Raw genomic sequence first — 25,054 nt, 5'->3', positions numbered from 1 at the left:
ATTATCTCACTGTTATTCTGTGAAGAAAGGAAAAAAGATGGAAGATGAACGGTCTGATTAAATGACAAATCCTTAATCAATTAAGTCATAAAAGAAGAATTAGTATGAAGAGAAACTCTTGTCTTTGTGAAAAACGTTTTGTGGGGGGGACTGCCATGAAGTTCCTGAAGTTCATAAACCTTCCTGGCAGAGGTAACAGGCACAAATAGAGAAGTTTTCCAAGTATAGACCTACAAAGAAACTACATACTCAGATGGTGGCTGAGTCTACTTTTCAAGGACAGAATTTAGGTTCTGAGAAGGAGGATTACACTTTCTTAGAGGCCTAATATGAGGGACATTTTTCAGAAATTCTTTGACTTCAAATCTAGAGGAAAGGCATGGTTTCAAGGGCAGACAAGCAGAGATGCCTAACAAATGAGCTTTAACAGATGAGTATGCCAGATCAGAATTGAGGAGTACACACAAGTAAGATAAAGCATTAGGAATAACAACAGAAAGAGGGTCCAAATCAAGTTTGTGACACCAAATATAAAATTTGGGTTCCTATTAGAATGACGAAAACGCATTCTGTCAAATGCATTTTCATCGACACCTAAACGGCAAACAGGCAAAACAGTGAAGCGGCTGTTCAGCGAATTCTTTCCCTAGGAAAGAAGTCACTTGACTGCTTCGTTAATTTGCCGTGTTCTGCACTGTAGTGTGGTCTCAGAGATTCCCTTATCCGGTATAGCTCTTGAACGTAAATGTGCAAGAGTTACTGACCTTAGAGTTAGGGTGCGGGTTAAGGTAAGTGCATATGTATCAAACCGTTTACTTTTTTTTTTGCATTAGATGTATGGTTGAGTTAAGTGCATATGTGTTTTTAGCTGTTTACTGTTGTTTTGGGGGGTAGAATTAGGGTTAAGGTAAGTGTGTATGTGTTTGGAACTGTTTACATAAATGTGCAACAGATACTGATTTTAGGGTTAAGGTGCTGGTTAACGTAAGTGCATATGTTTTAAAATGTTTACTTTTTTTTGCGTTAGATGTATGGTTGAGTTAAGTGCATATGTGTTTTCAGCTGTTTACTTTTTTTGGGGGGTAGAAGTAGAATTAGGGTTAAGGTACATGTGTATGTATTTGGAACTGTTTACTGTTTTTTTTGTTCCCTAGGAAAGAAATCGCTGTTCTGAGGTGTTGACATTTTCAGCTTTCATTGAAATAGGATCGATTAAACATTGTTCACTGTTTTAAGCATTCGATGTTGTAATATAGACCCAAAAATTTCTTCCACTTAGCTACATAGGATTTTCTAATTGGTTTTTTGGCCTCCTGCAAAACCCAAAGCACATCCTCAGAAAATTCTTTCTAAAAGAAATCAAAACCCTATCATCCAAAGTGTCAGCTGAAGTGTAGACAAGTAAGCATGAATGAGATATCCCTTGTTTTGTGTAAGTTCCATCCTCTGAGGTAACCTGTTATGGCTGCCTCTGGCCAGGTGAAAGAGAAGGTGGGAACAATGGTGTCTAAGGCAAAAAGGAGTCAATAACAAGATTTTGGGTCAGTTCCACATGATCTTGTGCAAGACTTTTGGTAACAGAGGAAGAGGGGGATAGACATACAGAAGCATCCCCTTCCAGGAAGAAGACATAACACCACTTTCTAAGCCAGAGGGCTTGGAAATCTGGAACAGAACTAGGAAGTTGCCTATTCAGAGGGGGGGGGGGGGGCAAAAAGATCTACTTCATTTGTATCTCACTCACCAATGGACAATATCCCGGAATACTCCTTTGTGATACATCCATCCATAAGGATCTGCACTGTTCTTAATTAGATGGTCTGGCACTAGCCTGTGCTCTGAAGGAAAGTTAAATCACTTGAAGGGTCAGATGATGGCAAATTGCAATATCCCAAGCCCAAAGAGCCAGTCTGCAAGGAAGGCATGCTTTTGTGTCCCACTTGCTTGTTTATGTACCATAAAACTATGGCATTATCTGTGAAAATTCTCAAACAACCTGGGACCTAAACGAAATGTAAAGCATGAACAGCCAAAATCAGAGCTCTCATCTCTTTGATGTTAATATTATTTTCCAGTTGTTGGGAAGACCACACTCACCAAACTCTGATGCCTTTGAAAGATGCTCCCCAAACTTCATTCAAAACATTTGCATACAGGTCCTGAGTGGGGAGAGTAGCCTGGAAAGGCAAGCTGGGATTCAGAGAAATCTGATAGATCGTTAAGAAGAACTTGAGTTTGAAGCAAGCCAAGACAAGAGAGGGATGAGACAGTCCAGAGGATGGCAGTGTTGAAGCCAAACAGTTTTGAGCTATCACTGAAACTTTGCCATGTAGAGTCTGGTGATAGGAACCATATGAATGGTGGATGTCATAAGAACCAGAGCTCAAGAAATTATTTTGCAGACACCTCTTGAATGAAAGAGAAGACTGAAAATAAAGTGCCAAATGAAGGCCCTTAGGACAAGGTAGAAAAGCCAGCATTGACAAGCCCTGAATCCTGCAACACAGAAAACCTTTGTCGTGAAATGCACTCTGCAGAGTAGAAGCATGGTATATCATAGATCCTGAAGTAAAAGCATCTGATATGGGATTTGAATTAGAAGGTCATCCAAATAAGGAAAGATTTGAACATCCTAAAGAGATTTGGTAAAGACTCTCAGAGCTGTAGAAAGACAAAAAGGCAAATAAAAAAAACGATAATGTGAGGAGGAAACAGAGAAATATAAACATTTCCAGGAGAAAGGGTAAATAGCAATGTGAAGGCAGACCTCCTTCAGATGTAGCGACACCATGATGGCCTGAAGAAACAACAAAGGAAAGACAGACTGGGGAGGCAACATCTTGAAAGAGGGAACTTTTAGAAATCTGTTGAAAAAGAAGAGATCACAAATGGGCCTCCAAGAACCCTATTTCCTAGGAACATCCTGCAATAAAACCCTTTGCTCTGCTGAAAGTGTGGAAGTGGTTGAATGGTTCAGTGCATGAAAAGGTCTTGAAGAATTGAAGGAAAATGAGGAATATTGCAAAGAGAAGGTTGGGGAATGAGTGAGGAGGGAGGAAGGGATTTCCATAACATCAAATATGAAAACCATCCAGGAAGCTGTGGAGATTTGTTGTCAAACTGTAAAAGACAGAGTCAATTTGAGTGAAAGAGGAATGTGGCTGAGGAACAGATGTGGTTAAATATCAAATAAAGGAGGATTTGTGTGGAAAATAAGGCTTTTGACTCTTAATATCGTGAGAATGCTAATCAGGAAAATCATCCATCTTGAAAGATCTCTTACCTTTGTGAGGCTGTCTTTTGCCTACACACAAGGAAGATTTAAATGGGTGTCCTGAAGGATCTTTTTCCTTATCCTGCCAAGTCTTGAAGACCTCAGCAGCTGCAGCATCAGAGCCAAACAGATTCTGATTGTCTAAGGGAGAATGCATTAACTTGGCCTTAATGTCTTCAGGGAATGATTGTAATCTCAGTCAGGAATAGATCCGCCTAACAAACCCTGATGCAGCCGCCCTAGAAGAGGCAACAGCAGCATCATAACTGCATTTTATAGAGTGATACGCTACCTAGGAAGTAGAGTTCAGAAGGGAAATGGCAAAGTGTTAGCTTCAGAATCATTCATATCATAAGTTCATAGGTACATATTAGGGTAGATACCCATGCTGGCCATTTTAAGGCTAGCCAATTTTCCTCAGTGAGAATTAAACCTTGTATCTCTTGTCTGTCAGGTAAGTATCTTAACCATTATGTCAGCCACCAAAGACCTTCATATCAGACTGATCACATCCATGTTTAGAAAGAAAAGCCAGCACATACCTTGCCATATGGGTCTGGTAGTTTATGGACCTGAAAGCTAATCTTGCAGATGTATAAACTTGTTTCCCATACCTGTCCATAGCCCTACTTTCCTTGTAAGAGGGTAAACGTTTGTAGAAGACAGTAACTTAGAAGGCTTATTAGTAGAAAGAGAAATCACTGCATATTTAGAAGAAGGGCTTTTATACAACAGCTTTTGAGCCTCAGGCACTTTATAGAACCTACCAGATTTCTTTGGAGCAGGAGGCTGGAAGTCAGGAGGCTGGGAAGTAGAGGAAAAAGTGTCTAAGAGGGCATCCAACACTGGAGGGACTGCAGAAGGCTGGGGTGAGTCAATCTGCAAGAGGTCATAGTACCTCTTCTAGTGATCAAAAATTTGGGAAGTGCTCCACTTAAAATGTTCCATCATGTGAACAATAATTCCACACTTGGGGAATCAGGAAAAAGGAAATAGTCTTCTTCAGACCCAAGTCAAGAGGAGAACTGATCTGAAAAGAGTAGGCCAAGGACTCTTCCCCAAGCATCCAGCTCCCCATCCTCTTCAGAGGAATCAGAATACAGAGGGCGTTTAGAAGGGGTAGAAGACCATGGAACAGAGGAAGGAATGGACAGTCCCTGAGGAGGCTTCAAAGCTATAAGGCTTTGAAAAGACTCTGAGTGAAGTCCTGCCATTCTTTGTGTGGGTCCTTAGCCATATAATTCACGTCTGTTTTTTTGTACTTTTTTTTAAAGGAACATGAACCTTGACAAACTGTTGGGGTTCAGACCCCTGCCTGACTTCAGTAATAAAACCAGGAACTTTTTGACCTAAGAAAAATCCTAGGAATCCCTGTTGGCCTCCCAAATAATCAGCTGCTTTTTCTCATCCTTATCTGCATCAGATGTAGGAACAACCTCAGCAGACATGCATGTAGGCAGCCCTGTGTTAGTCTCCAACTGGGTTGTGATAGAGGAGCTGGCTTCAAAACTTGACGGTCCTCAGGTTCTTCATCCTAACCAACAGAGATGTATGAAAGAAACAGGACAGCAGAAGTCAAAATACATGTCTTTTTAGACTTTTTCTTAAGTGGTGGCCAAATGTCAGTGCAGATTCAGAAGCCATGGTTCGCTAAGCTATAGCTTCAACTGTTGGTTTTCTAAATCAATGGAAAGGGAAGAGAAATGGCTATGCAGGGTCTTTGGTACAAATGCATGACAAATTTCATAACTGAGTATAGTTATGGGTAGTACCTAGACAAAAAGAAGGCACTTCTCTTGTCTATCTTTATGGGAGATCTGTCTCCTATATTTCCACTTGCTGGATGACATATCAATGGATAGCCAAAGGAAAAAAGGAAGAAAGCGATCCCAATGGGGTACTTATTTTTCAAAGGCTCAGTAGCTGAGGCAATGTGACAAGTGACTTTCAAACCAAATTCAAAAGTAGTGTTTGGACTGGTAGTAAAGAAGTTCAGTTTCATATCTTTGGAACTGCTTCTTTAATATTGCTTAGTTTTGCTTTCTCCTTTGCATAAATATTGGACCGTACCAGATCTCTTTTCCTTTCCCACTTCCATGCTCCTTCTTCAGATACCTCCCCTCCACTTGCTGCTCCTTAATCTGGGGATTCATTGCTCCATCATGCTGAGACATTATCTGTGCTGGATTTTCTACACTAAATCCTTCACTTCACACTAACCCATGACTTCAGTTTCTCTTTTTAACGTTTACATAACTAATCATCTGTTGTATGTTTCCTCCTTGTTTTCTTAATTCTTGTATTGTGAAATTTTCCATATACAGATGCCTTTGCTTGTATTTCTCTTGAAATATCTTTGGAGTTGCTATTTTGTATTGATTGGCTTTCTTCTTTGCATAAATACTGCACCATATCAGATCTCTTTTTCTTTCCCATGTCAGTGTTTCTTTTTTAAAAGTTTCAAAAATCTCTTGTGTTTTTTTCTTTATATTTTTTTACATTTTTTCTGTCACTTTTTTCTTTCTTCTGTTAGAATCTTCCATGCAGCAGATAAGAGAACATATTCTCTTCTGTCTCCTCCTTGCCAAGCTGAATTAAGCAGAACAAGGGAAAGACCACTTTCTCCTGAATGGAGCAATTGCTAATTGTTAGAATGCCTCACCAGGAAGATCCTGACTGGAAACAGAGTTTAAATTCTTAGTTCTGGGAGAGGACTGCAGAACCAGCTAAGAGAGTCTACCAACATGTTCATTTCTCAGGGGATGTCAACAATACAGAGATACAGAAGCTCTGGTCTATGGCCAGTTCAAGATGAACAGGGAGCTAAAACTTGCTCCTCCATCCTGCAGTGAATACCACATGACAGACTAGTTGACTGTCACCATGAATAGCGGCTCTGGAAGCAGGTATTGTCTCAATGCGCTCAAAGTCAACAATTCAGCTCTGATCTCCAACTAGCTGATATGGATCCCCTTCTTGGGGATGATTACAGTTCTTGTACCGTCTCTTAAGTAAGTTCTCCACTACAAATATGAAACTTTCAGCCATAGGAAAAGAAGACCCACCATTCCAGGGTACAGCAACAATGGTCTGAAACCAGCCATATATTTGTGAGAATGCAGTGGTTCCAAAGCCAATGACATTTCATAGTCCACTGTCTTATCCACATCTTCAGATATCCAAATGGCACTATGATGATTGTGTTTGCCATCAGCTCACCAGACAGAGCAGAGTTCTTTCCTGGAACCTGCACTGGACCTTCATCCAGAAAGTTATGGCCATGACTTCCTGAGCCCTGTCCAGTGTCAGGTACAACTCCATCCTGATGAAGGGCTTGCTCTGTGACATATTCAAGGAAATTTCCTAGTTTATGATGAACCCCCTTGGGACTCCATCCATTTTAGCACCAAAACTGAGGCTGCTTCCAAAAACTCTAGAAATGGCGCTTTTTCAGGGTCCGTCATCCAGGTGAGGGAGGACCGGGGTAATCTACATTTGTAAAACTTTGTTTGTGATATCCAACACTTTAGTAAATGCTCTGGGTGAGGAAAATAGCCAAATTAATTCATTTTGTGCTGTAAGTGATGTCTGCTCATAGCAATCTGGAAGAGTCTCCTATATGGAGTCTGGATGCTTATATACCAGAAGGTATTGCTCTTGTCATGTGATACTATCCAGCCACCAGGCAGGAGCAAGGACATAATCTGGAAGTACACATGCCAGATGAACTGGTTGAATTCAGGAGGACCAGAATGGGTTGAAAGCTGTCTATCTCCTGTGGGTCCAAGCAGAAGAGACAAGAACCATCCCCCCTTATCTGGGACAGCCTTTGTGTCCAATTGAGCAGTACATCTTTGGACACTCCAAAGATTATTGTTGGGCAGTCTCATGAGCTTAGGGTGTGCCTTTATGTAACCATGTCTGAGACATCCTGGCACCTTACTATTGTTCTCTGAACTGGCCCAAACTCATAGAATATCCATTCCATGGAGAACACCACACCATGGTCCAGATTACTGTGTTATTACTACGTAAGTCAGTGTTCTGGTAAGTATCACTGAGACCAGAGGCAATAATGCTGCCTGTCACTTGAAGATCTTCTTCAGATGTCAAGGAGAGCACATCCTGTTCTTGGACTGGGCTAGTATAGAAAAGGAAGTAAATTACATAGATTGCTGGGTGTAGCACATAGAGGCATTCCACAGAGATAATGACCGATTTCCTGTTCAGCAGGTCATCAATGAAGTCCTAGGTATTCTAACCAGATAGCCTATCCTTCATAAACTGGGCATCCAGAAGCTTGTTTTTCAGTTCTTCCTTAATGGAGGAAAGCATCTGTCATGCCATTGTTTGTAGTCACATTTACAAGCATGTGGCATTGAACAAAGTATCAACATAGTCAAACATGGTATCCCACCAAGGAAGCTGAAGACAAGGCTTCATGAAAGTCGTCTGTATAACAGACCCTGAACAATCCTCCAGCCTGTACAGGGCCTGCCAAACCTGGCTGTTCTGGCACAGTGAGAGATGAAGTGAACAAATTTTATTTCCTAAGCCCCAATATGGGTGAGGAATTTACATTCTTGCTATACCTGTCCAAAACCATGTGGTCCTTAACTGCAAGATGGAGGAATGATGTGCATTCTGAGACATATGCTAGACCAAGGAAATCACACATCCATCAACAGTGATTTGTTTAGATCATCTGTCTACTTTGGTCATAGCATGTTGGCGATGGCATCCCTCTTGACCAGCTACAGGGAAGGGATGACCAGAGATCCTGAAGTTTCTTCCTCAAAACCTCCACAAGATGCTTTTGGGGATAGGGAACTGGGACAACAGGGTTAATGTCCTCTTCATAAGCCTGAGATCATCCCTGTAGTGGAGGCCATCAAAGAAACCTTCAGAAGAAGTTGGTCTTGATATTCTTGTCCATATCAAAAATAGAGACCTCATAGTCCTCAAACTCCTAATCTGAACCAAGAGTTAAGAGAAATAAATCAACAAACCCCTTTTCCCCATTTCTACATGGGGTTAGGGTATTGTGTTAACTGTCACCATCTCTCTATCAATTCAATGCCACTCTCCTGTCTTCCTTGACACTCATGCCTAACTGTCACAGATCATCTCTCACACAATCCATCCACCTCTTTGCTGGATGCCCTCGTTTCCTTATACATTCTTCTGGTCTGTCCCAAATCATCTTCACCAGATTGTCTTCTGTTTTTTCTGCAAATGTGCCTGAACCACCATAATCTGTTCTCTTTGATCAATTGGAGACACATTGGCTTCTGCTCTTATGTCCTGATTTCTTCATTTGTCCCACAGTGTGCATCCTACCACCCTTCTCAGGCACTTCATTTCCATCACCTCTAGCTTTCTCATCTGCTATGTCTTTACTGCCCAGGTTTCTGTGCCATAATGTAGTACTGGTTGCACCACTGCTTTGTGCACCTTACTTTTCAGCTTCTTTATGATTCTTCTGTCATATACTGAACCTGACACTCTATGCCAGTTGGCTACAAACCTTCTCATTCTAGATTTAGCCTCTTCATTCAGACTTCCCTTCTCCTCAACCATCCCTCCCAGATACTTGAAGCTATTAACCTGTTCCACTATCTTCTCTTTTATCTCAATTCTCATCTTCTTTTGATTTCCCCAATTTACTGCATTACCACTGTATTATCTTTAGTTAGTCAAAGGAAATCAATGACCCTTGTTATATGCAGGTTTGACCTTGTGCACAGACAAGCAAGTGACAAGCTGGCAATGAGTGTTAGAAGTGCAGGAACAAGTAATGAAGCACAAATCACATAAAGGTGAGGTTGTAAGCTTCAGACAACGTTCCCTAGTGCTGCATTTCTTCATGCATGTCTCAAGCTCTAACCAGTCATCAAACCAATGCTGACATCTAATCTCTGAAGCTCAAGCCTCAGTGAGGACCATCACAAGGATTCTCTTCAACTGAAGCCTGATGACCCATGTGGACCTTTGGATAGTCTGAGGAAGATAGTCACATTTCCCAAGGACTCCTAATCCATGACTAGATGACTCAAGGCACCTATCACTGGCTATTTGACCAAGGGTCTCAGCTGATTATGCAAAGATAAGGTGATATTACTACCTCAGAATGTACACCCTAGGGTGGGAGCTGGAAGTGAGCTCCTCTTATCTCCATGTTCACTAATCAAGGGTGAGTGCACTACCATCTCAGATGGACAGTAAATTTAGCCGGTTAGTTCTGGTACAAAACTGCCATCAATGTGCTTGTCATTAGGAAGTTATCTAGTAATTACCTGAAGCTGCAAGAAGGACCCTCCCATAAAAAGCTATGAAATGCCACTATCTTGGTAGAAGAGAATAAATGCCCTTCTTCAATACTGAACTGCTAAGCTGAACCAGTGGTGCTTGCAACTGTTTTTAACACTGAGTTCTTTGTCCATCACAATAAAAGCAGGGGTATATATTACCTTGTCGAAAGACGTTTTCACCAAACACCTTTTCGTCAACACATAAACAGTGAACTTATAAAACTATGAATGGCTACTTCTGTGAAATTTTTCCCGGGGGAAAAATGCTTGGCCGTCGTCAGGAATTTGTCCTTTTCTCCACTGTAGTGCAATCTTGGGGTTGGTATATTTAGTTTGGGGGGGGTGAAGCACCCCACTTCGCAGTGTCTGACAGTTTGTTTGGTTTTTGGTTGGCCAAGTGATTTTTTCCCTAGGTAAAAATTTGCTGAAGTGGCCTTTCAGAGTTTTGGGAGTTCCCTGTTTATGTGTTGACGAAAAGGCGTTCGATGAGCATGTCTTTCAACAAGGTAATATAGACCCTTAAAGGCAGTACTAGTGCTGGTCTTAATTATTAATCTGATGGTCACAAGGACACATTATAATAGCATTTAAGCATATGAATGCAGAAATGTATGAATAATAGCAAGACTCAAGTTTTAAACTGTTTAAGCAACAAACAAGTACAGCCAGGCTGTGCAGTCAGGAGCACTTATGAGCCAGCAAGTTATATCAACCAATTCAATTAGCTGAGTTTTTCTGAAAAGTAGACTTTGCTGAATTAAAAAAAAACAATATATTGAATTGTGACTGGTAAAATATTTATCAACCTAGGATCAATCAGTGAGGTCTACTGGCCCACATTGACTATAAGTTGTTTGATTCACTCTGCATTAGGTGTGCATAAAGTCTTTGTATTTTATCTTGTCCTTATAGTCTGGATTATAGCTGTAAAGAATTGACTAGATTAGGCTTCTTACCTATGAGGAATGGAGAAAAAGTGTTTTGGTACCGATTTTTAAGAATAAGGGTGATGTGTAGAGCGGTAGTAACTACAGAGGGATTAAACTGATCAGTCACAACATGAAGTTATGGGAAAGAGTAGTGGAAGCTTGGTTAAGAAGGAAGGTGATGATTAGTGATCAGCAGTATGGTTTCATGCCAGGAAAGAGCACTACAGATGCAATGTTTGCTCTGAGGGTGTTGATGGAGAAGTACAGAGAAGGTCATAAGGAGTTGCATTGTGTCTTTGTGGACTTAGAGAAAGCATATGACAGGGTGCTTAGAGAGGAGTTGTGGTATTGTATGAGGAAGTCTGGAGTGTCAGAGAAGTATGTAAGCATGGTACAGGATATGTATGAGGATAGTGTGACAGCGGCGAGGTCTGTGGTGGGAGTGATGGATGAGTTTAAGGTGGAAGTGGGATTACATCAAGGATCAGCTCTGAGCCCTTTCTTATTTGCAATGGTGATGGACAGGTTGACAGATGAGATCAGACAGGAGTCCCCGTGGACTATAATGTTTGAAGATGTCATTGTGATCTGTAGTGAGAATAGGGAACAGGTGGAGGAGACCGTGGAGAGGTGGAGATATGCTCTAGAGAGGAGAGGAATGAAGGTCAGTAGGACTAAGACAGAATATATGTGTATGAATGAGAGGGCGGATAGAGGAATGGTGAGGATGCAGGGAGTAGAGGTAGCAAAGGTGGATGAGTTTAAATACTTGGAATCAACAGTTCAGAGAAATGGTGAGTGTGGAAGAGAGGTGAAGAAGAGAGTACAGGCAGGATGAAGTGGGTGGAGAAGAGTGTCAGGAGTGATTTGTGACAGATGAGTACCAGTAAGAGTGAAAGGGAAGGTCTACAAGAAGGTAGTGAGACCAACTATGTTATATGGGTTGGAGACAGTGGCATTGACAAAAAGGCAGGAGTCAGAGTTGGACGTGGCAGAGTTGAAGATGTTAAAATTTGCACTGGGTGTGTCGAGGGTGGACTGGATTAGGAATAAGTATATTAGAGGGTCAGCCCAGGTTGGAAGGTTTGGAGACAAAGCCAGGGAGGCAAGATTACATTGGTTTGGACATGTGCTGAGGAGGGATGCTGAGTATATTGGGAAAAAGATGCTAAGGATGAAGCTGCCAGGTAACAGAAAAAGAGGAAGGCCTAAGATGAGGTTTATGGATGTGGTAAGAGAGGACATTCAGGTGGTTGGTGTGACAGAGCAAGATGCAAAGGACAGGAAGAAATTAAAACAGATGATCTGCTGTGGCGGCCCCTAATGGGAGCAACCGAAAGCAAAAGAAAGAAAGGCTTCTTCCCCATTTATTAAACAAGAGCTGCATAAACCAAGCAGAAGGCATGCATTTTAAATCTGTTGGTCATCAAAGGGGCAGCCTAACATATCTTATTTATTTGCAGGTTAAGTAGACATTTATATTAACAACAACCTAGTTGCTAATAGGTATGCTTAGGATTCAGCAGTTTTCTATTACAGACATATGTAGCAAAGTATTGAGTTGTGTGAAAGATGGAATGTGTGAGTAATATCCATCAAATCAGCCTGTTGACTGTGCTGTTGTTGACCTCAGAGAAAGCAGACAGTATAGACTTACCTACTGTGGGTAGAGGCAATTCACAAGGTTCTGCCACAGAGGTCCCCTCATAGTGAATTCCTGGAAGTGTTGCTTTCTGCATAGGGAATGTAGGAGCCCAGTAAAGGAATCTATATACACCAGCTGAACAGTGGGTATGAGGGAGCATGCGTCTACCCAAGGATTGGTATGGCATCATCCGCAGTGTACTAGCCAGACAACACAGGAAAGGTATAACCACATCAGAAAAAAAAAAATTCTACATTGGCCGATGGGCCACGAATCCTCAAATGCCCTTCTTACTGCCATTTTCTGTACCAGTCAGGACATGGGATGAATGGATCAGTATTGTGGAGGAAAGAAAGATGGTAGCTGTGTGTATAAAATATTTAAACAGCTTGTTCATATATAATAAATTATAAGGATGCAACATCAGCTCATCCTGGCCTAGTCTTCCTGTGTCTTAAACAGAGGCAATCATGCTGTGGGTTATATTTGCATATAAGCTAATAAAACATTGTAAAATTTAATTTGCAGTATTATAACAGAGACACAAGTACAACATTTAATCTGATAAATGTATTGCTTTACATTCCTGAATGTTTTATATTCTGTATTTAATGTTATTGATTTTAATTTAAATAATGAAATATTTTTCTTGTTTTTCTTTGTCTGTCTTACAACTAAACAAACAGCACTTGGTCCAGACTCATGCTGCACCTGTCAACAAGTTTAATACCCAATATGAATCATTTCTGAGCTCTTCCTTTTTACAGGGCCTTGTCTTCTCTAAGCTGCAAATGATTTCCCAATTGCGTGATTTCCTGATCGTGTTGGAGTTGGCTGAATTTGTTCCCTTCACAAATGGGCTTTACATTGTGCTCTGCTTTCTACTCTGCAGAATCAGCCTGATTTCCATTTGTTTAAAAAAGGGAGGAAGAGCGGTATCATTACCCTCTGGACCACAATGCCAAGCAGTACTATTACGACCCTACAACATTGTTGTAGGACTAATACTTCTATCAGCATATTTAGTCAAGATTTAACATCTGAAGCAGCTCGATGATTTCCATTATGTAAATATGCGGTTCCATAATTTTAGCTGTAATTCAATCGATATACTAGCATTTTTAGGAAATGAAAGCCTGATTTCAAGTAGCCACTGTGCCTACTTAAAGTGTATTATTTGTATTTCTAGGTACATTGTAGCAGCTGATGGGTTAAGTACCATGATGTATTTAATCTTTTTCCATCCACATTTATTTAGGTTGTTTGATAATAAAAAGCTTTGCAAACCATCAGTAACATCACCATAGGGATACCATAAACTATGCCCCTAGACTTTAATGGACCATCATAGTGCATCTAAGGTGGTGTGTCCATTCACATATTTCACGCTTTCCTTGTGCTGGTGTCTCTGAGGTTAAAGTTTAAATTTAGTTCTGGATGATAGGCTCATAGTTTAGCAGTATTTTCAAACTATTTTCCCATGCCTGGCAGCCACAATTTTTTAATGACCTTCATTGAATTATTTTATTTAAATGCAGTGGTGCAACGGTTAGCATTGTCACCTCACAGCAAGAGGTTTGCGTTGATTTCCTGCAAGTTGTCCGGTTTCCTCCCACATTCCAAAGACATGAATCTGGAATGTTTCTCCCTGGGCCTTCAATGAAAATGGACTCTGTCCCAGTCAGATTTTCCTGCTAAACAAATGTTAAATAAGTAATTATCACTTGTGACATAGGAAAACTTACATTTATATAAAAGTAATCAAACCATATTACAAGTTCGCATTTACAAACTTTATACATAACATATATTGTTGTATACCATACAATCAAAACAACATTACATTAATTGTTTAATTCCTGTCTTCAGTTAAACTTCATCTTCATTTCTCTTCCAAAACATTTTTCTGCATGTATTGTTTCCATTTGTTTTTTATGTAATGAATTCCTACCCTTTTCTAAAGCTTCAACTTCCTGTTCTTTTTTCTCTGTTACAATATTCACTACTTCAGGTATAGTTGGTTTAAAGCACAAAGTCACCAAACTGATACAAAAAACACACAAGGCTGAAGTCCAAGCACCTCTGGAACAATGGTCAAAAGTTCAAATGAGAGGAACCACAAGTTGAGAAATATAAAAACACCAAGTATTTAATGATTCAAGTAGCATATATTGTTTAGACTTTGGTTTGTATTTTCTAGTAATTGCTTTTCTGGCAGCCACCATAATTAAACTTAACAAAGCCTTATATATCTAATCAATTCAGATCCTGTATCTCAGTTAAAAAATCATTTATTTACTTGCACTCATTTGCTCGCCCAGTATTCCTGATAGAGTACTCTGAAATGAATTTCTAAAGTTGGCCAACTCATTACACTCTTAGAATATATGCTCTCAGCTATGTTTCTTCCCCATTATACCGCCAACATTTGCCATCTACCCGTGGAGAAATTCTTTAGAGTCTGCTTGGGGAATAAAAGTATCTCTGCAAACACTTCCATTCCAAAATACTAAATCTTCAAGATTTTGTTCCATATTACATCTTCCCATTGTTTCTTTATGAACTGCTTATTTGCTCTCTTTCAAATCATTCCTGGCCTCCTCTGACTGATCCCTATGGTTATTGTACAATATTTTAAATGCCCTACTAATTATCCCCCTTTTTAACTGCAGCTTCTGTTCTGCATTTAGCTAAAGACTCAACCAGTGCAGGTCTTTCATTTAGGATTCCTTTATCCCTTTCTCGTTGTCTATACTCTGATATCGATCCCTAATAGAGAAGGTAATCTCTAGCCTGCAATGAGAATGTTTTCTTGGCCTGTTCCCATTCTATTACCTTTCCCTCTCTAATTATTTGTTCCTAGTATCTTGGTTCCTTTGCCAGCTTCCTACAGTAAATTCTAGCCCCTTACATATTCTCTGTAACTCTAATTGCAATCATCCCTATTAGGAGAATCTCCTTTCTCCATTCCCACGTTGGTTTGGTTCTTAGTATACTTTCTGCTACTTTATGAATATAACATTCTGTATGACTGATATTCTCCTTAAAGATCAGCATCCAAAATCCCAGTCTTTCCTTATTTATTATTTGAATTACCCCACTGCTTCATCATCATCCCTCCCCATTTTGAACTCTAGCTTTCAGCTTTTGTTATGTATAAGAACATTAAATGTGTAGGTCTAAAATATCCCTTCAGATCATGTAATCCTAAACCTCCTTGTTCTATTGGAAGGATTAGTTTACCCCACTTGATTCTTGCCCTCATCCACTCTCAGATAATATCCTCCAACTCTTTATTAATTACTATCCACAACTTCTCCTAAGGGTAGTGTGACAGCGGTGAGATCTGCAGTGGGAGTGACAGATGCTTTAAGGTGGAGGTGGGATTACATCAAGGATCAGCTCTGAGCCCTTTCTTATTTGCACTGGTGATGGACAGGTTGACAGACGAGATCAGACAGGAGTCCCCATGGACTATGGTGTTTGTAGATGACATTGTGATACGTAGTGAGAGTAGGGAACAGGTTGAGGAGATCCTGGAGAGGTGGAGATATGCTCTAAAGAGGAGAGGAGAGAAATGAAGGTCAAATGGACTAAGACAGAATATATGTGTGTGAATGAAAGGGAGGATAGAGGAATGGTGAGGATGCAGGGAGTAGAGTTGGCGAAGGTGGATGAGTTTAAATACTTGGTATCAACAGTTCAGAGTAATGGCGAGTGTGGAAGAGAGGGGAAGAAGAGAGTACAGGCAGGGTAGAATAGGTGGAGAAGAGTGTCAGGAGTGATTTGTGACAGACGAGTACCAGTAAGAGAGAAAAGGAAGGTCTACAAAAGGGTAGTGAAACCAGCTATGTTATATGAGTTGGAGGCAGTGGCATTGACAAAAAGGCAGGAGTCAGAGCTGGATGTGGCAGAGTTAAAGATGTTAAGATTTGCACTGGGTGTGATGAGGGTAGTCAGGATTAGGAATAAGTATATTAGAGGGTCAGCCCAGGTTGGACAGTTTGGAGACAAAGCCAGAGAGGTGAGATTGCATTGGTTTGGACATTTGCTGAGGAGGGATGCCTGGTATATTGGGAAAAGGATGCTAAGGATGAAGCTGCCAGGTAAGAGGAAAAGAGGAAGGCCTAAGATAAGGTTTATGGATGTGGTTAGAGTGGACATGCAGGTGGTTGGTGTGACAGAGCAAGATGCAGAGGACAGGAAGAAATGGAAACAGGTGATCCGCTGTGGCGACCCCCTAACCGGGAAAAGCTGAAAGAAGAAGGACTTTTCCTATAGTTGCTAAGAATATGTCTGACCTGTGTATAAAACTAAAGGAACTTAAAATATTTTTAATGGTTGCATCTTGCTATGCATATCCATAGACAAGAGCTTCCAGTTTCTCAGTTTTTGTATTATCTTTTGTTAAGACTCTTCCCCAATATCTTTAGCTGCCATAACAGAATCCTTTTTAATCTATACTTCTAAACACTTCATGGGTATTGGTGAACTAATGTGTGTGTGGGTTAATAATTTACAGCTATAGCCTTAGTTTTATCTTCATTAATTTTATATCCTGAAAAAACCTGGAACTGTTTCAAAATGTTTCACAAGACTGAAATGTCCTTTTCTGGTTTCTTCAGGTATAAAATAATATCATCTGCAAATAAAGCCAACTTTTCTTGAACACCATACCAATTATATCATTGAATTTCTGAGTCCCTTATTTTCTTTGCCAATGGTTCTAAATATAATGCAAATAACAAAGGGGAAGGAAGACACCCTGGCTAGTTCCTCTGTTCACACACAACATATCAGAGAGGAACCCTCACACATTACGTTTTGCCTCTGATCCCTTACATATCCTTCTAACTGACCTTATTATTGTATCAGAAAATGTAAATTCTTCCATTGCCCTACTCATAAAATCCCAGCTTAATCTGCATCATGACCCACCAAAAACAGCTCTATTTTCTTAAATTCTGCTTCCCTAAGGATCATCATTGTTCTGTTAATGCTGTTAAATGTTTGCTTTACATCCACAAAACCACATTGTTCCTTATCTATCAGTTCAGGCATCACATTTTCCATTATTCTAGCCATTATAGATATAAATGCAGTATAATCATGATTTAAAAATGAAATATGCCTATATGAAGCTGAATCTGATGAGTCTTTGCCATCTTTAGATATTACATCTGCCACAGCTTTTTTCCAGGATGTTGGTGCCTCCCCTCTTTTTAAAATACTGCTAAATAAAACCTGTCTGGATCTTTATCACTTTCTTCTCTTCTAGCTTCCAAACTTCCACTGGAATACCATCTATTAATGTAAACTTTCTTGCTGAGTGGTTATACATCATCAGTTTTATCTCATCTCCTCCTATCAAACTGTTAATTGTTGAACTTTATGTACCCTTAACCTTGGCATATTTAAGTCTTCCATAAATATTTCCATCTGTGCTCTTTCTTGATTCCCCAGATCTCTGCTTTATACAAATTTTCATAAAGTTTCTGACATATCTCAAATACCTCTACAAGATATCTGGTTATCTTTCATGTTATAAGCTCCCTAAAATTGGCAACAACCATTTCTACTTTATTTTGCCTAAATCATTGTGCCAAAAGTTTTTGTGCTGTGGAGTTATTATCAAAAAGCAGTTGCTTAACAGCAATCTTTCTAAACTCATGCATATCATCCAGGTATTCCATTATTTTCTCTTTAGCACTCCAGCTGCACCTCTTCTTGTTCTGTGAGATTGCCTTATTCTATAATACTTTAACCTGTGTCAGCCCTTCTAAATAATTCATATTACTTCTCAACCAGATCTCTTTTTCTTTTATTTCCACCCTGTTTTTAAACTCAACTGTCATTTTATGCCCCTTACTAGCTATAACTTCAGGAATACTTTCTATGTTCCCTAATAATAACCAGTGTCTCATCTTTACTTCATTATCCTGCATTTTATCCCAAATATATCCTCATTGTTGCAAATCAAATTGCAGTCTTCATCTATAAGTAATATTGCTCCCACCTACAAGTAATATTGCCTGCTGAAAGCTGGTTATTTCTCCCAAAAAGTTTTAAGCCCCATAATAGCAGTTTTAAGCAGAATATAAACACTTGCCAGTGCAATCCTCATTGCTTGCCAGTAGACCCTTACTACCACAAATCATGGATTATTATCTTTTATTCCTCTTATACCACTATTGTGGACCTCTAGCAATTAATATAAGTACTCCTCTTTTCTTTTGTCCCTGCTATTCTGCTGAATATACATCTTGAAATCCTTTCTTTATCAAATTCATATGCTTAGATCTTTCCAAATGTGACTTTTGTATCATTACATTTTGCACTTTGCATTTCTTAATGTAATCATTCTTTCCTTTCTGTCTACACCTGTCAGATCAGTCACATTCCAAGATAATATGGAAAGTGGTGCCTTTATGGTAGGAAGTCATTATTGCCACCTATTATCTATGGCAGCTTTTTTAAATGTCTGTTTCCAGTTTTTGTGATAAAAGTGCCACTAATGTTTGGCAGATTAACCCTTTATATAGTTTTTTTTTTCTTATCAACATTGGAACCTATGTCACATTTTATAAGACTTTTTGCTTTAATTAAAATGCTCAAACAAAACACACACACACACCCCAGAACACCTCCATAACCTGTTAACTTAAAACAAACACACATAACTAGTACATCTTCAAATAATGCTGAACCACCCTTGTAGGAACATTTGTCTCAAATAGACAGCTACTAACACAGGCATTAATTAACCTGAAATTCAGGTTATCCATGAGTATGCATGTTATTGCCTGTGCATCTACTTACACTAATTGGTATCTTTTCTTTTCATTATTATACTCCTCCCAGATGTTAAAACAACTTGCATGCTTTCAGAAAACATTAACTTTTTGCCTTGAAGAAACCAGTGTTATGGCTTTTTATAGCCTTATTTTCTGCTTGTCTCCATATAAACTTAAGAGAAAGGAAACAAATGTAGTCCTCTGCTGCAGCCTGAAAGACAAACTGAAACATTTATTGCTAGAAGAAAAAAAATCATTATATTCAGTGTTCTCATATTTACTTGTTTCCACTAAAATGTTTTATTAGATTAAGCCAAGGGTTTTAATTGAGATATTTACCTATGCTAAAGTAAGAGAAAACATATCAGCTCTATGTATGTTATGATATGTATACTTTTGCACCCCATTCCCCACCTCAACAACCCAACTTTACAGCCTTTTAACTTAAACATGTTTTTGCCTAGCCTTTCATCTCTCAATTCTTAATACTAAAAAAGAAGAAAAATACATATGTTTACATTAGTAACATTATCACATACAAGAAAAACTAAAATACTTTACTACAAAACATGCAATTTATATTGTGAAACGGGTCTACTTTAATTTACCGAAATCGCAGTTGACCGACACGCGGAAGAGGGAGATGAAATGACCGACAGGTAAGCTTACCGACAAGGTGATGTGCCGAAATCGCAGTTGACCGACACGCGGAAGAGGGAGACGAAATGACCGACAGGTAAGTTTACCGGAAAGGTGATGTGCCGACAGGGGATAGAGCGACTAGGGTAACGTGTGAGCGCATCTCGGTAAGTGTGCGATCGTGATGGAGTTAGGAGCAGTAAGGTAAGTGTGCGTTGTTGTGGGATTCTGGGTTAGGGTGTGGGATAGGTGAGTGTGTGGTAGTGTCGGAGGTAGGGAGGTAGGGTTCGGGTAAGGTAAGTGTGTGATAGTGACGGAGTTTAGTTTAGGGTGGGTTAAGTGAGTTAGGGTTAGGGTGCAGGTAGGGTGAGTGTGCGATAGTGTCGGACCTTAGGGTTAGGGGTGGGTTAAGTGAGTTAGGGTTAGGGTTAGGGTGCAGGTAGGGTAAGTGTGCGGTAGTGTCGGACCTTAGGGTTAGTGGGTAAGTGAGTTAGGTTTAGGGTGCAGGTAGGGTAAGTGCGTAGTGTCGGACCTTAGGGTTAGGGGTGGGTAAGTGAGTTAGGGTTAGGGTGCAGGTAGGGTGAGTGTGCGGTAGTGTCGGACCTTAGGGTTAGGGTTTGGGTTAGGGCTAGTGGATATGTGATGTAGTGTAATGTGTTGTTTACGTTTAGTGTGTCGGTGTAATGGTGTTCGGTGTTTTGCGTTGTTGGTATTGTGTGTTGTCGGTTATCTGGTGTCGGTGGTTTGTGTGTCGGTGAACTGGCATGTCGGTGTTATAAAGTAGACCCTGTGAAACGTTTCATAGAAATACTGTTTAGAACAGAAATTGTTTTTTTTACAGTTACCCTTTTCTTCCTGTTGCCCTGCCCTCAGTGTAATGACATGAAGTGAGGCAAATATTTTTCAGTTCCCCACAAGTTAAACAAAGTCACCAATGTCCACTCTTTCTACTTTTTCTTATACAGCCAAATTTTACAAATGTGATTGATGGTTTCCAGTCTCACATTTCTGCACAAATGTCTGTGTTGCTAGACTTTTTCTCCATCTTCTAACCTAACTCCAGATTCTAGTTCAAGGTACTCCTGATTCTTCTTGTCAACTCCTGCACTTTTATCAGTCTCTCAAGCATTTTCCTTTGGAAAAGTGGAAAACGTTTCACTGATAGAGTCATTCCATGTGTTTTATTATCAGAAGAAAAAGAAAAAGAGTCACCTTCTACTTAATGGCTCACTTTTTGTTGGATAGACTTTTGTATTTCCTTTTTAAACTGTTCTGATTCAAAAAATGACTTTGATAATCCAGTTAAAAAATTTTGAAGATAGTTGATTACAACAGTTGGAATCTCACACCTGCCTCATGATATTCCGTGATTACCAGAATAAAATTGTTTGCCTGATGTATACTAATCATTTTCCACATATACTCTAATGGCTGCAACTTTTAATGCTTTTCCATTTTTCCATAATTTTGACAGAATGAATGCTTTCTACTTGTAGGTTGGCATCTTTATTAATACAGGTATTGGCTGCTTTCTTATGGCCTGATTTGGAGCATGTGCCCTTTCTTTTAGTAGTTCCTGCTGTGGAATACAAATTCAGTTGCTCATTTATGCCTTCATAAAATGAATACACTCTCCTCGTTCTAGCTTCTTTAGTGCAGCAGAAAATCTCATATTTTCCTATGTGATCTGTCCTCTAATTCTACCATTTTTAAACATCTCTTCTTGGGCAGTCTCATATTTGAACAACCTTCTCTTCATTTTGACCTCTGATTTTTGCAGTTTAATTAGCTCATCTGAATAGCTGTTTAAAGCTTTTTACATTTTTTCAAGCTTTTTTTTATTTATGTTGATAAATTCCTTAGTTTATTTTATTAAGCTCTGAGCACATTGGATTTATTTTTTCCTCTAGATTACTGGAACCCATGTCTTGCACCAAAGATGGAGCTTGAACTACTTTTTGCTGAACAGCTGCAGGACTCTTCACAGTCAGTGCTTTCTCTTCACCTTTTCCAGATGATTTTCTTTCATGCCTTCTTAGTTTCTTCTTTGCTGGCATCCATGCAGTAACTGAATTTTCTAAAAGCAACAAAGCTCATGGCCCTTATGTTTTAGTTTCTTTTTTCACTCTAGGAGAGTTATTGAGCAGCCACAAATATTTAGCAGTATGGAGGAAAAGTTGATTGGCACTTTCTGTACCACATACTCATGTTCTTGGCGTTAGAAAGGGCACTGACGACCTGTTCCCTAGTAAAAGAATGGGGAGTTACATTTGATGGTATTTCCTGTGGGGAGGTTGGGGGGAGGGGTAAAGTTAGAGCTTAATTTGTCTTCCAGTAGGTTTGCTATATCTCTTAGCTCAGTATCGATGCCTCCATTAACAATGAGCACTGCACGCAATTGTATATTGCCTTTGAGGTTGCAGACATTGCTAAAAATGCTTTGTGGTTGTCTTTGGTCTGGGAGGACAAATTTACCTCAAATTTGGCTTTGATAGACTTTTATTTGTCCTCTGAGCTGTTTATTTAGTTTTATGATTCCCTTTATCCTGCTGGGTGTTACACCTCCTAATTTCTGTCATTATTTTCTTCCTTTCATTATAGAGTCTATTGATGCTGGAATTCCACCAGGGTGACTTGTTTTTTGGGTTAGTGGTGTATTTCCTGGTGGGTACAACTGCCTGTATGCAGTTATTAACATACTTGTATAGAGTTTCTGTGAAAAGTTCTACATGGGCAGCAGTGTTCTCAGGGTTTATGGAGGCTTGAAATTTTGACAGATTATCACTTAGTAGTAGGAAATTAGCATTAGAGTAGCTCCATAATATTCCAGGGTTAGCTGGAGTTTTGTATTTTATTTTTTACTTCAAAAAGACTGTTTTGTGGTCTGACCATACCAGAGAGGATATGACAATAGGGGATGTGCAGCACTCTCCCATATTAGTGAGGACAATACCCAGTATGTGTGCACCCATGATCGCTGTATTGACAATCTGGTCCAGGGAGTTTGTGTTTATAAAATCCAGAAGTCTCTGTGCCTGCATGTTTGGTGTCATATTTGATTTCCAGTTAATAGTGGAGTAATTAAATCTTAGCTTGCAATCAGAGGTCAGAATCAAACCTTGTATCTTGCATCTCTGAGGTAAACACCTTAACCATTATTTTTACCCCATCTCCACAGTAGAGGGTTGACTTGCTGGTATCTTTCCCCAAACAGTTACTTTTCTTTGAGGTGACATAATTTACAAGAGTACCATAACAAAGTACAGCTCTATATAAGATGATTGCTTTGTATATCAGCTACAAGATCTCTTTTCAGGCTGAAGTTGCATAATTTCACTTGTTTCATACAGCAGCTAAATTAATGAGTTTTGTGAAGAGGCTACATCCTGGAGACCAAAGCTTCATTCCAATAACTTGTTCCTGCATATTGTTTGACTCTGAATAAGTTACTTGACAAGGTCATAAACCCCATATCTCCACTAGAAAGCAGTTATGCCCATTGGATGTTATAAAGTTAACACCGACCAAATAATTAAATGTGGTAGAATTATAAGCAAAATTTGAACATTTCATCAGAGTTTATCTAGCCCCAGCTATAGATGCAAGCAGCTACCTTCCTTTCTTACTAACCAGTTAATTCCCACATTGTATACGTAAGCTGCCTTTCTGTAATGTAACCTCTTGTTAAATCATTCTACCTCTTGTCAGTGATAACTAGACATACAGACACAGAAGCTTCTTGTCAAGCCAATCTGGAGGCAAAAGCTAAGGAAAAGGTTAATAAACTAATACTTCACCATATTGTAACAACTGGGTATTTGCACTTAGAATTCCTTCAATACAAAGTGAAGAAAGCAGGCAGATACCATGCTCATCTGCTAATGCAGGAAATCTGTGCTAGAAGGCTGTGGGACTGACTTCACACAATCGCTAGAGTTTGTCTCCTTCCCCCTTAGAGAAAGCAAGTTAGTACTCTCCTTGTCCACATTTTATGGGTTTATATCACTTCATTGAAGTATTATTTAATTTAATACCTTTTTGCTGAACCCTTTTCAGCAAAGCTCATGCTTGCTGAAGTCTTCTATTGTCGATTGTCAGTTTATTGAATTGCTTTTGGTGGCCAAAACATGGAACAGAATACCCGCAGTAGCAGGTTCCACCTAATTCCTGCCCACCATTCAACAATTGATGGCATGAATATTCATAGTCTATTTCTAATTTACCCTTTTTATCAACATAGTGAGAGCTTGGAGTTGGTGCATTTAATTTGCAGGGAGTGTGGGGGGGGGGTGAAGCCACCACTTGGGGGGGTGCAGGGGGGCACAGCCCCTTTAGCAAAAGCAAAGGTCTTTCATTAAGTATACTATGTATGTTAAGTGGATTTTAATGTTTTAAATATAAATTTTAAGGTTTGGATAGTTCCACGTTCTGTATTTGCTAACTGACGTTAAATGTTACATACTTTTCCGGTGGCCAACAAAAATCGTTTGATAAAATGTAATTTGCTAAACAGAGTGTTTGACAGATAGGAGTTTTGCTGAAAAGGTTACAACAAACAGGTATTCGATTAAATAATACTTTTTTGAAGTGATATAGACCCACATTTTACTCCCAGCTGGTTGTCTTATAGTCGGCATGTTATATGAACCAATCACTAGCAATGCAGGTAAATATATTAAGTGAACCAAGACAACACCTGGGCATGTTTTTACTGTAAAAATGTTGATGAAGCACAAATTTATGAATCTGCCTTCAACTTTGCAAACAGTTTCAAGACATAGACAGTTTTCAGTTATTCTGATCATAAAAGTATATTACTAGAAGTTACAAAAAACTCCACAAGTAAAAATGACAACTATAATGTTCTTATATTCAAGTGAAATGTGTCTCTGGATGCTAAAAGATGACCATGAAACCACTGTACATATTCACCTCCTTTCATGCAACAATTTAAAGTTAACTCTATGTTTGTTTATGAAATAATGACAGCATCACAATATTTTAATAGCTTGACATTAAATCCTGAATCATAACTAAGTGAAATGTGTGAGCAAACACAGCGAATAACGTAATTTCTAGTATGTTATCCCTTGGTATAAGCTGTGGACACATTGGTGGAAGCATTGAAGTATTAAAGGTTTCAATCACTTTCACAATGTTTTTTTCTATTGATCATCTCACAGGACACTGTTGTAGCCATGGAGGCCCTGGCACAGTACTTTATTATGATACATGGCGGAGATGAAACCAACATGGAAGTTCAACTGAGTTCGCCTGCAAGAAGCTTTAAAAAGACCATCATGGTGACAAAGGCTGGAAGAAGTATACAAGAAGATTTACAGGTAGGAGGTTGTCTTTAATTTGAGTCCTTACAAAGTCCTGTTCACAGTAGGTGATTACATAAATGTGCATCCTGCTGAATTTGACTGATAGCATAGATTTTAAAGCATTATTGCGATTAC

The 25,054-nt window shown here is 39.4% G+C and overlaps 1 protein-coding gene across 2 annotated transcripts in view; it reads left to right on the top strand.

The window, feature by feature from the left end:
* Positions 1 to 25,054, top strand: part of C4B (complement C4B (Chido blood group)) — an 876,141-nt gene that overhangs the window by 673,135 nt on the left and 177,952 nt on the right. For both annotated transcript variants that reach the window (XM_044083184.1, XM_044083183.1), the window contains exon 30: positions 24,776 to 24,934. In XM_044083184.1, coding sequence (XP_043939119.1) covers positions 24,776 to 24,934 — 159 coding nt within the window. The remainder of the gene's footprint in view (positions 1 to 24,775; positions 24,935 to 25,054) is intronic.

Source organism: Protopterus annectens, chromosome 9.part0, assembly GCF_019279795.1.
Source record: "Protopterus annectens isolate FY-2018-M chromosome 9.part0, PAN1.0, whole genome shotgun sequence".
Classification (NCBI taxonomy): Eukaryota; Metazoa; Chordata; order Ceratodontiformes; family Protopteridae; genus Protopterus; species Protopterus annectens.
This window is presented reverse-complemented; position numbering and strand designations above follow the sequence as displayed.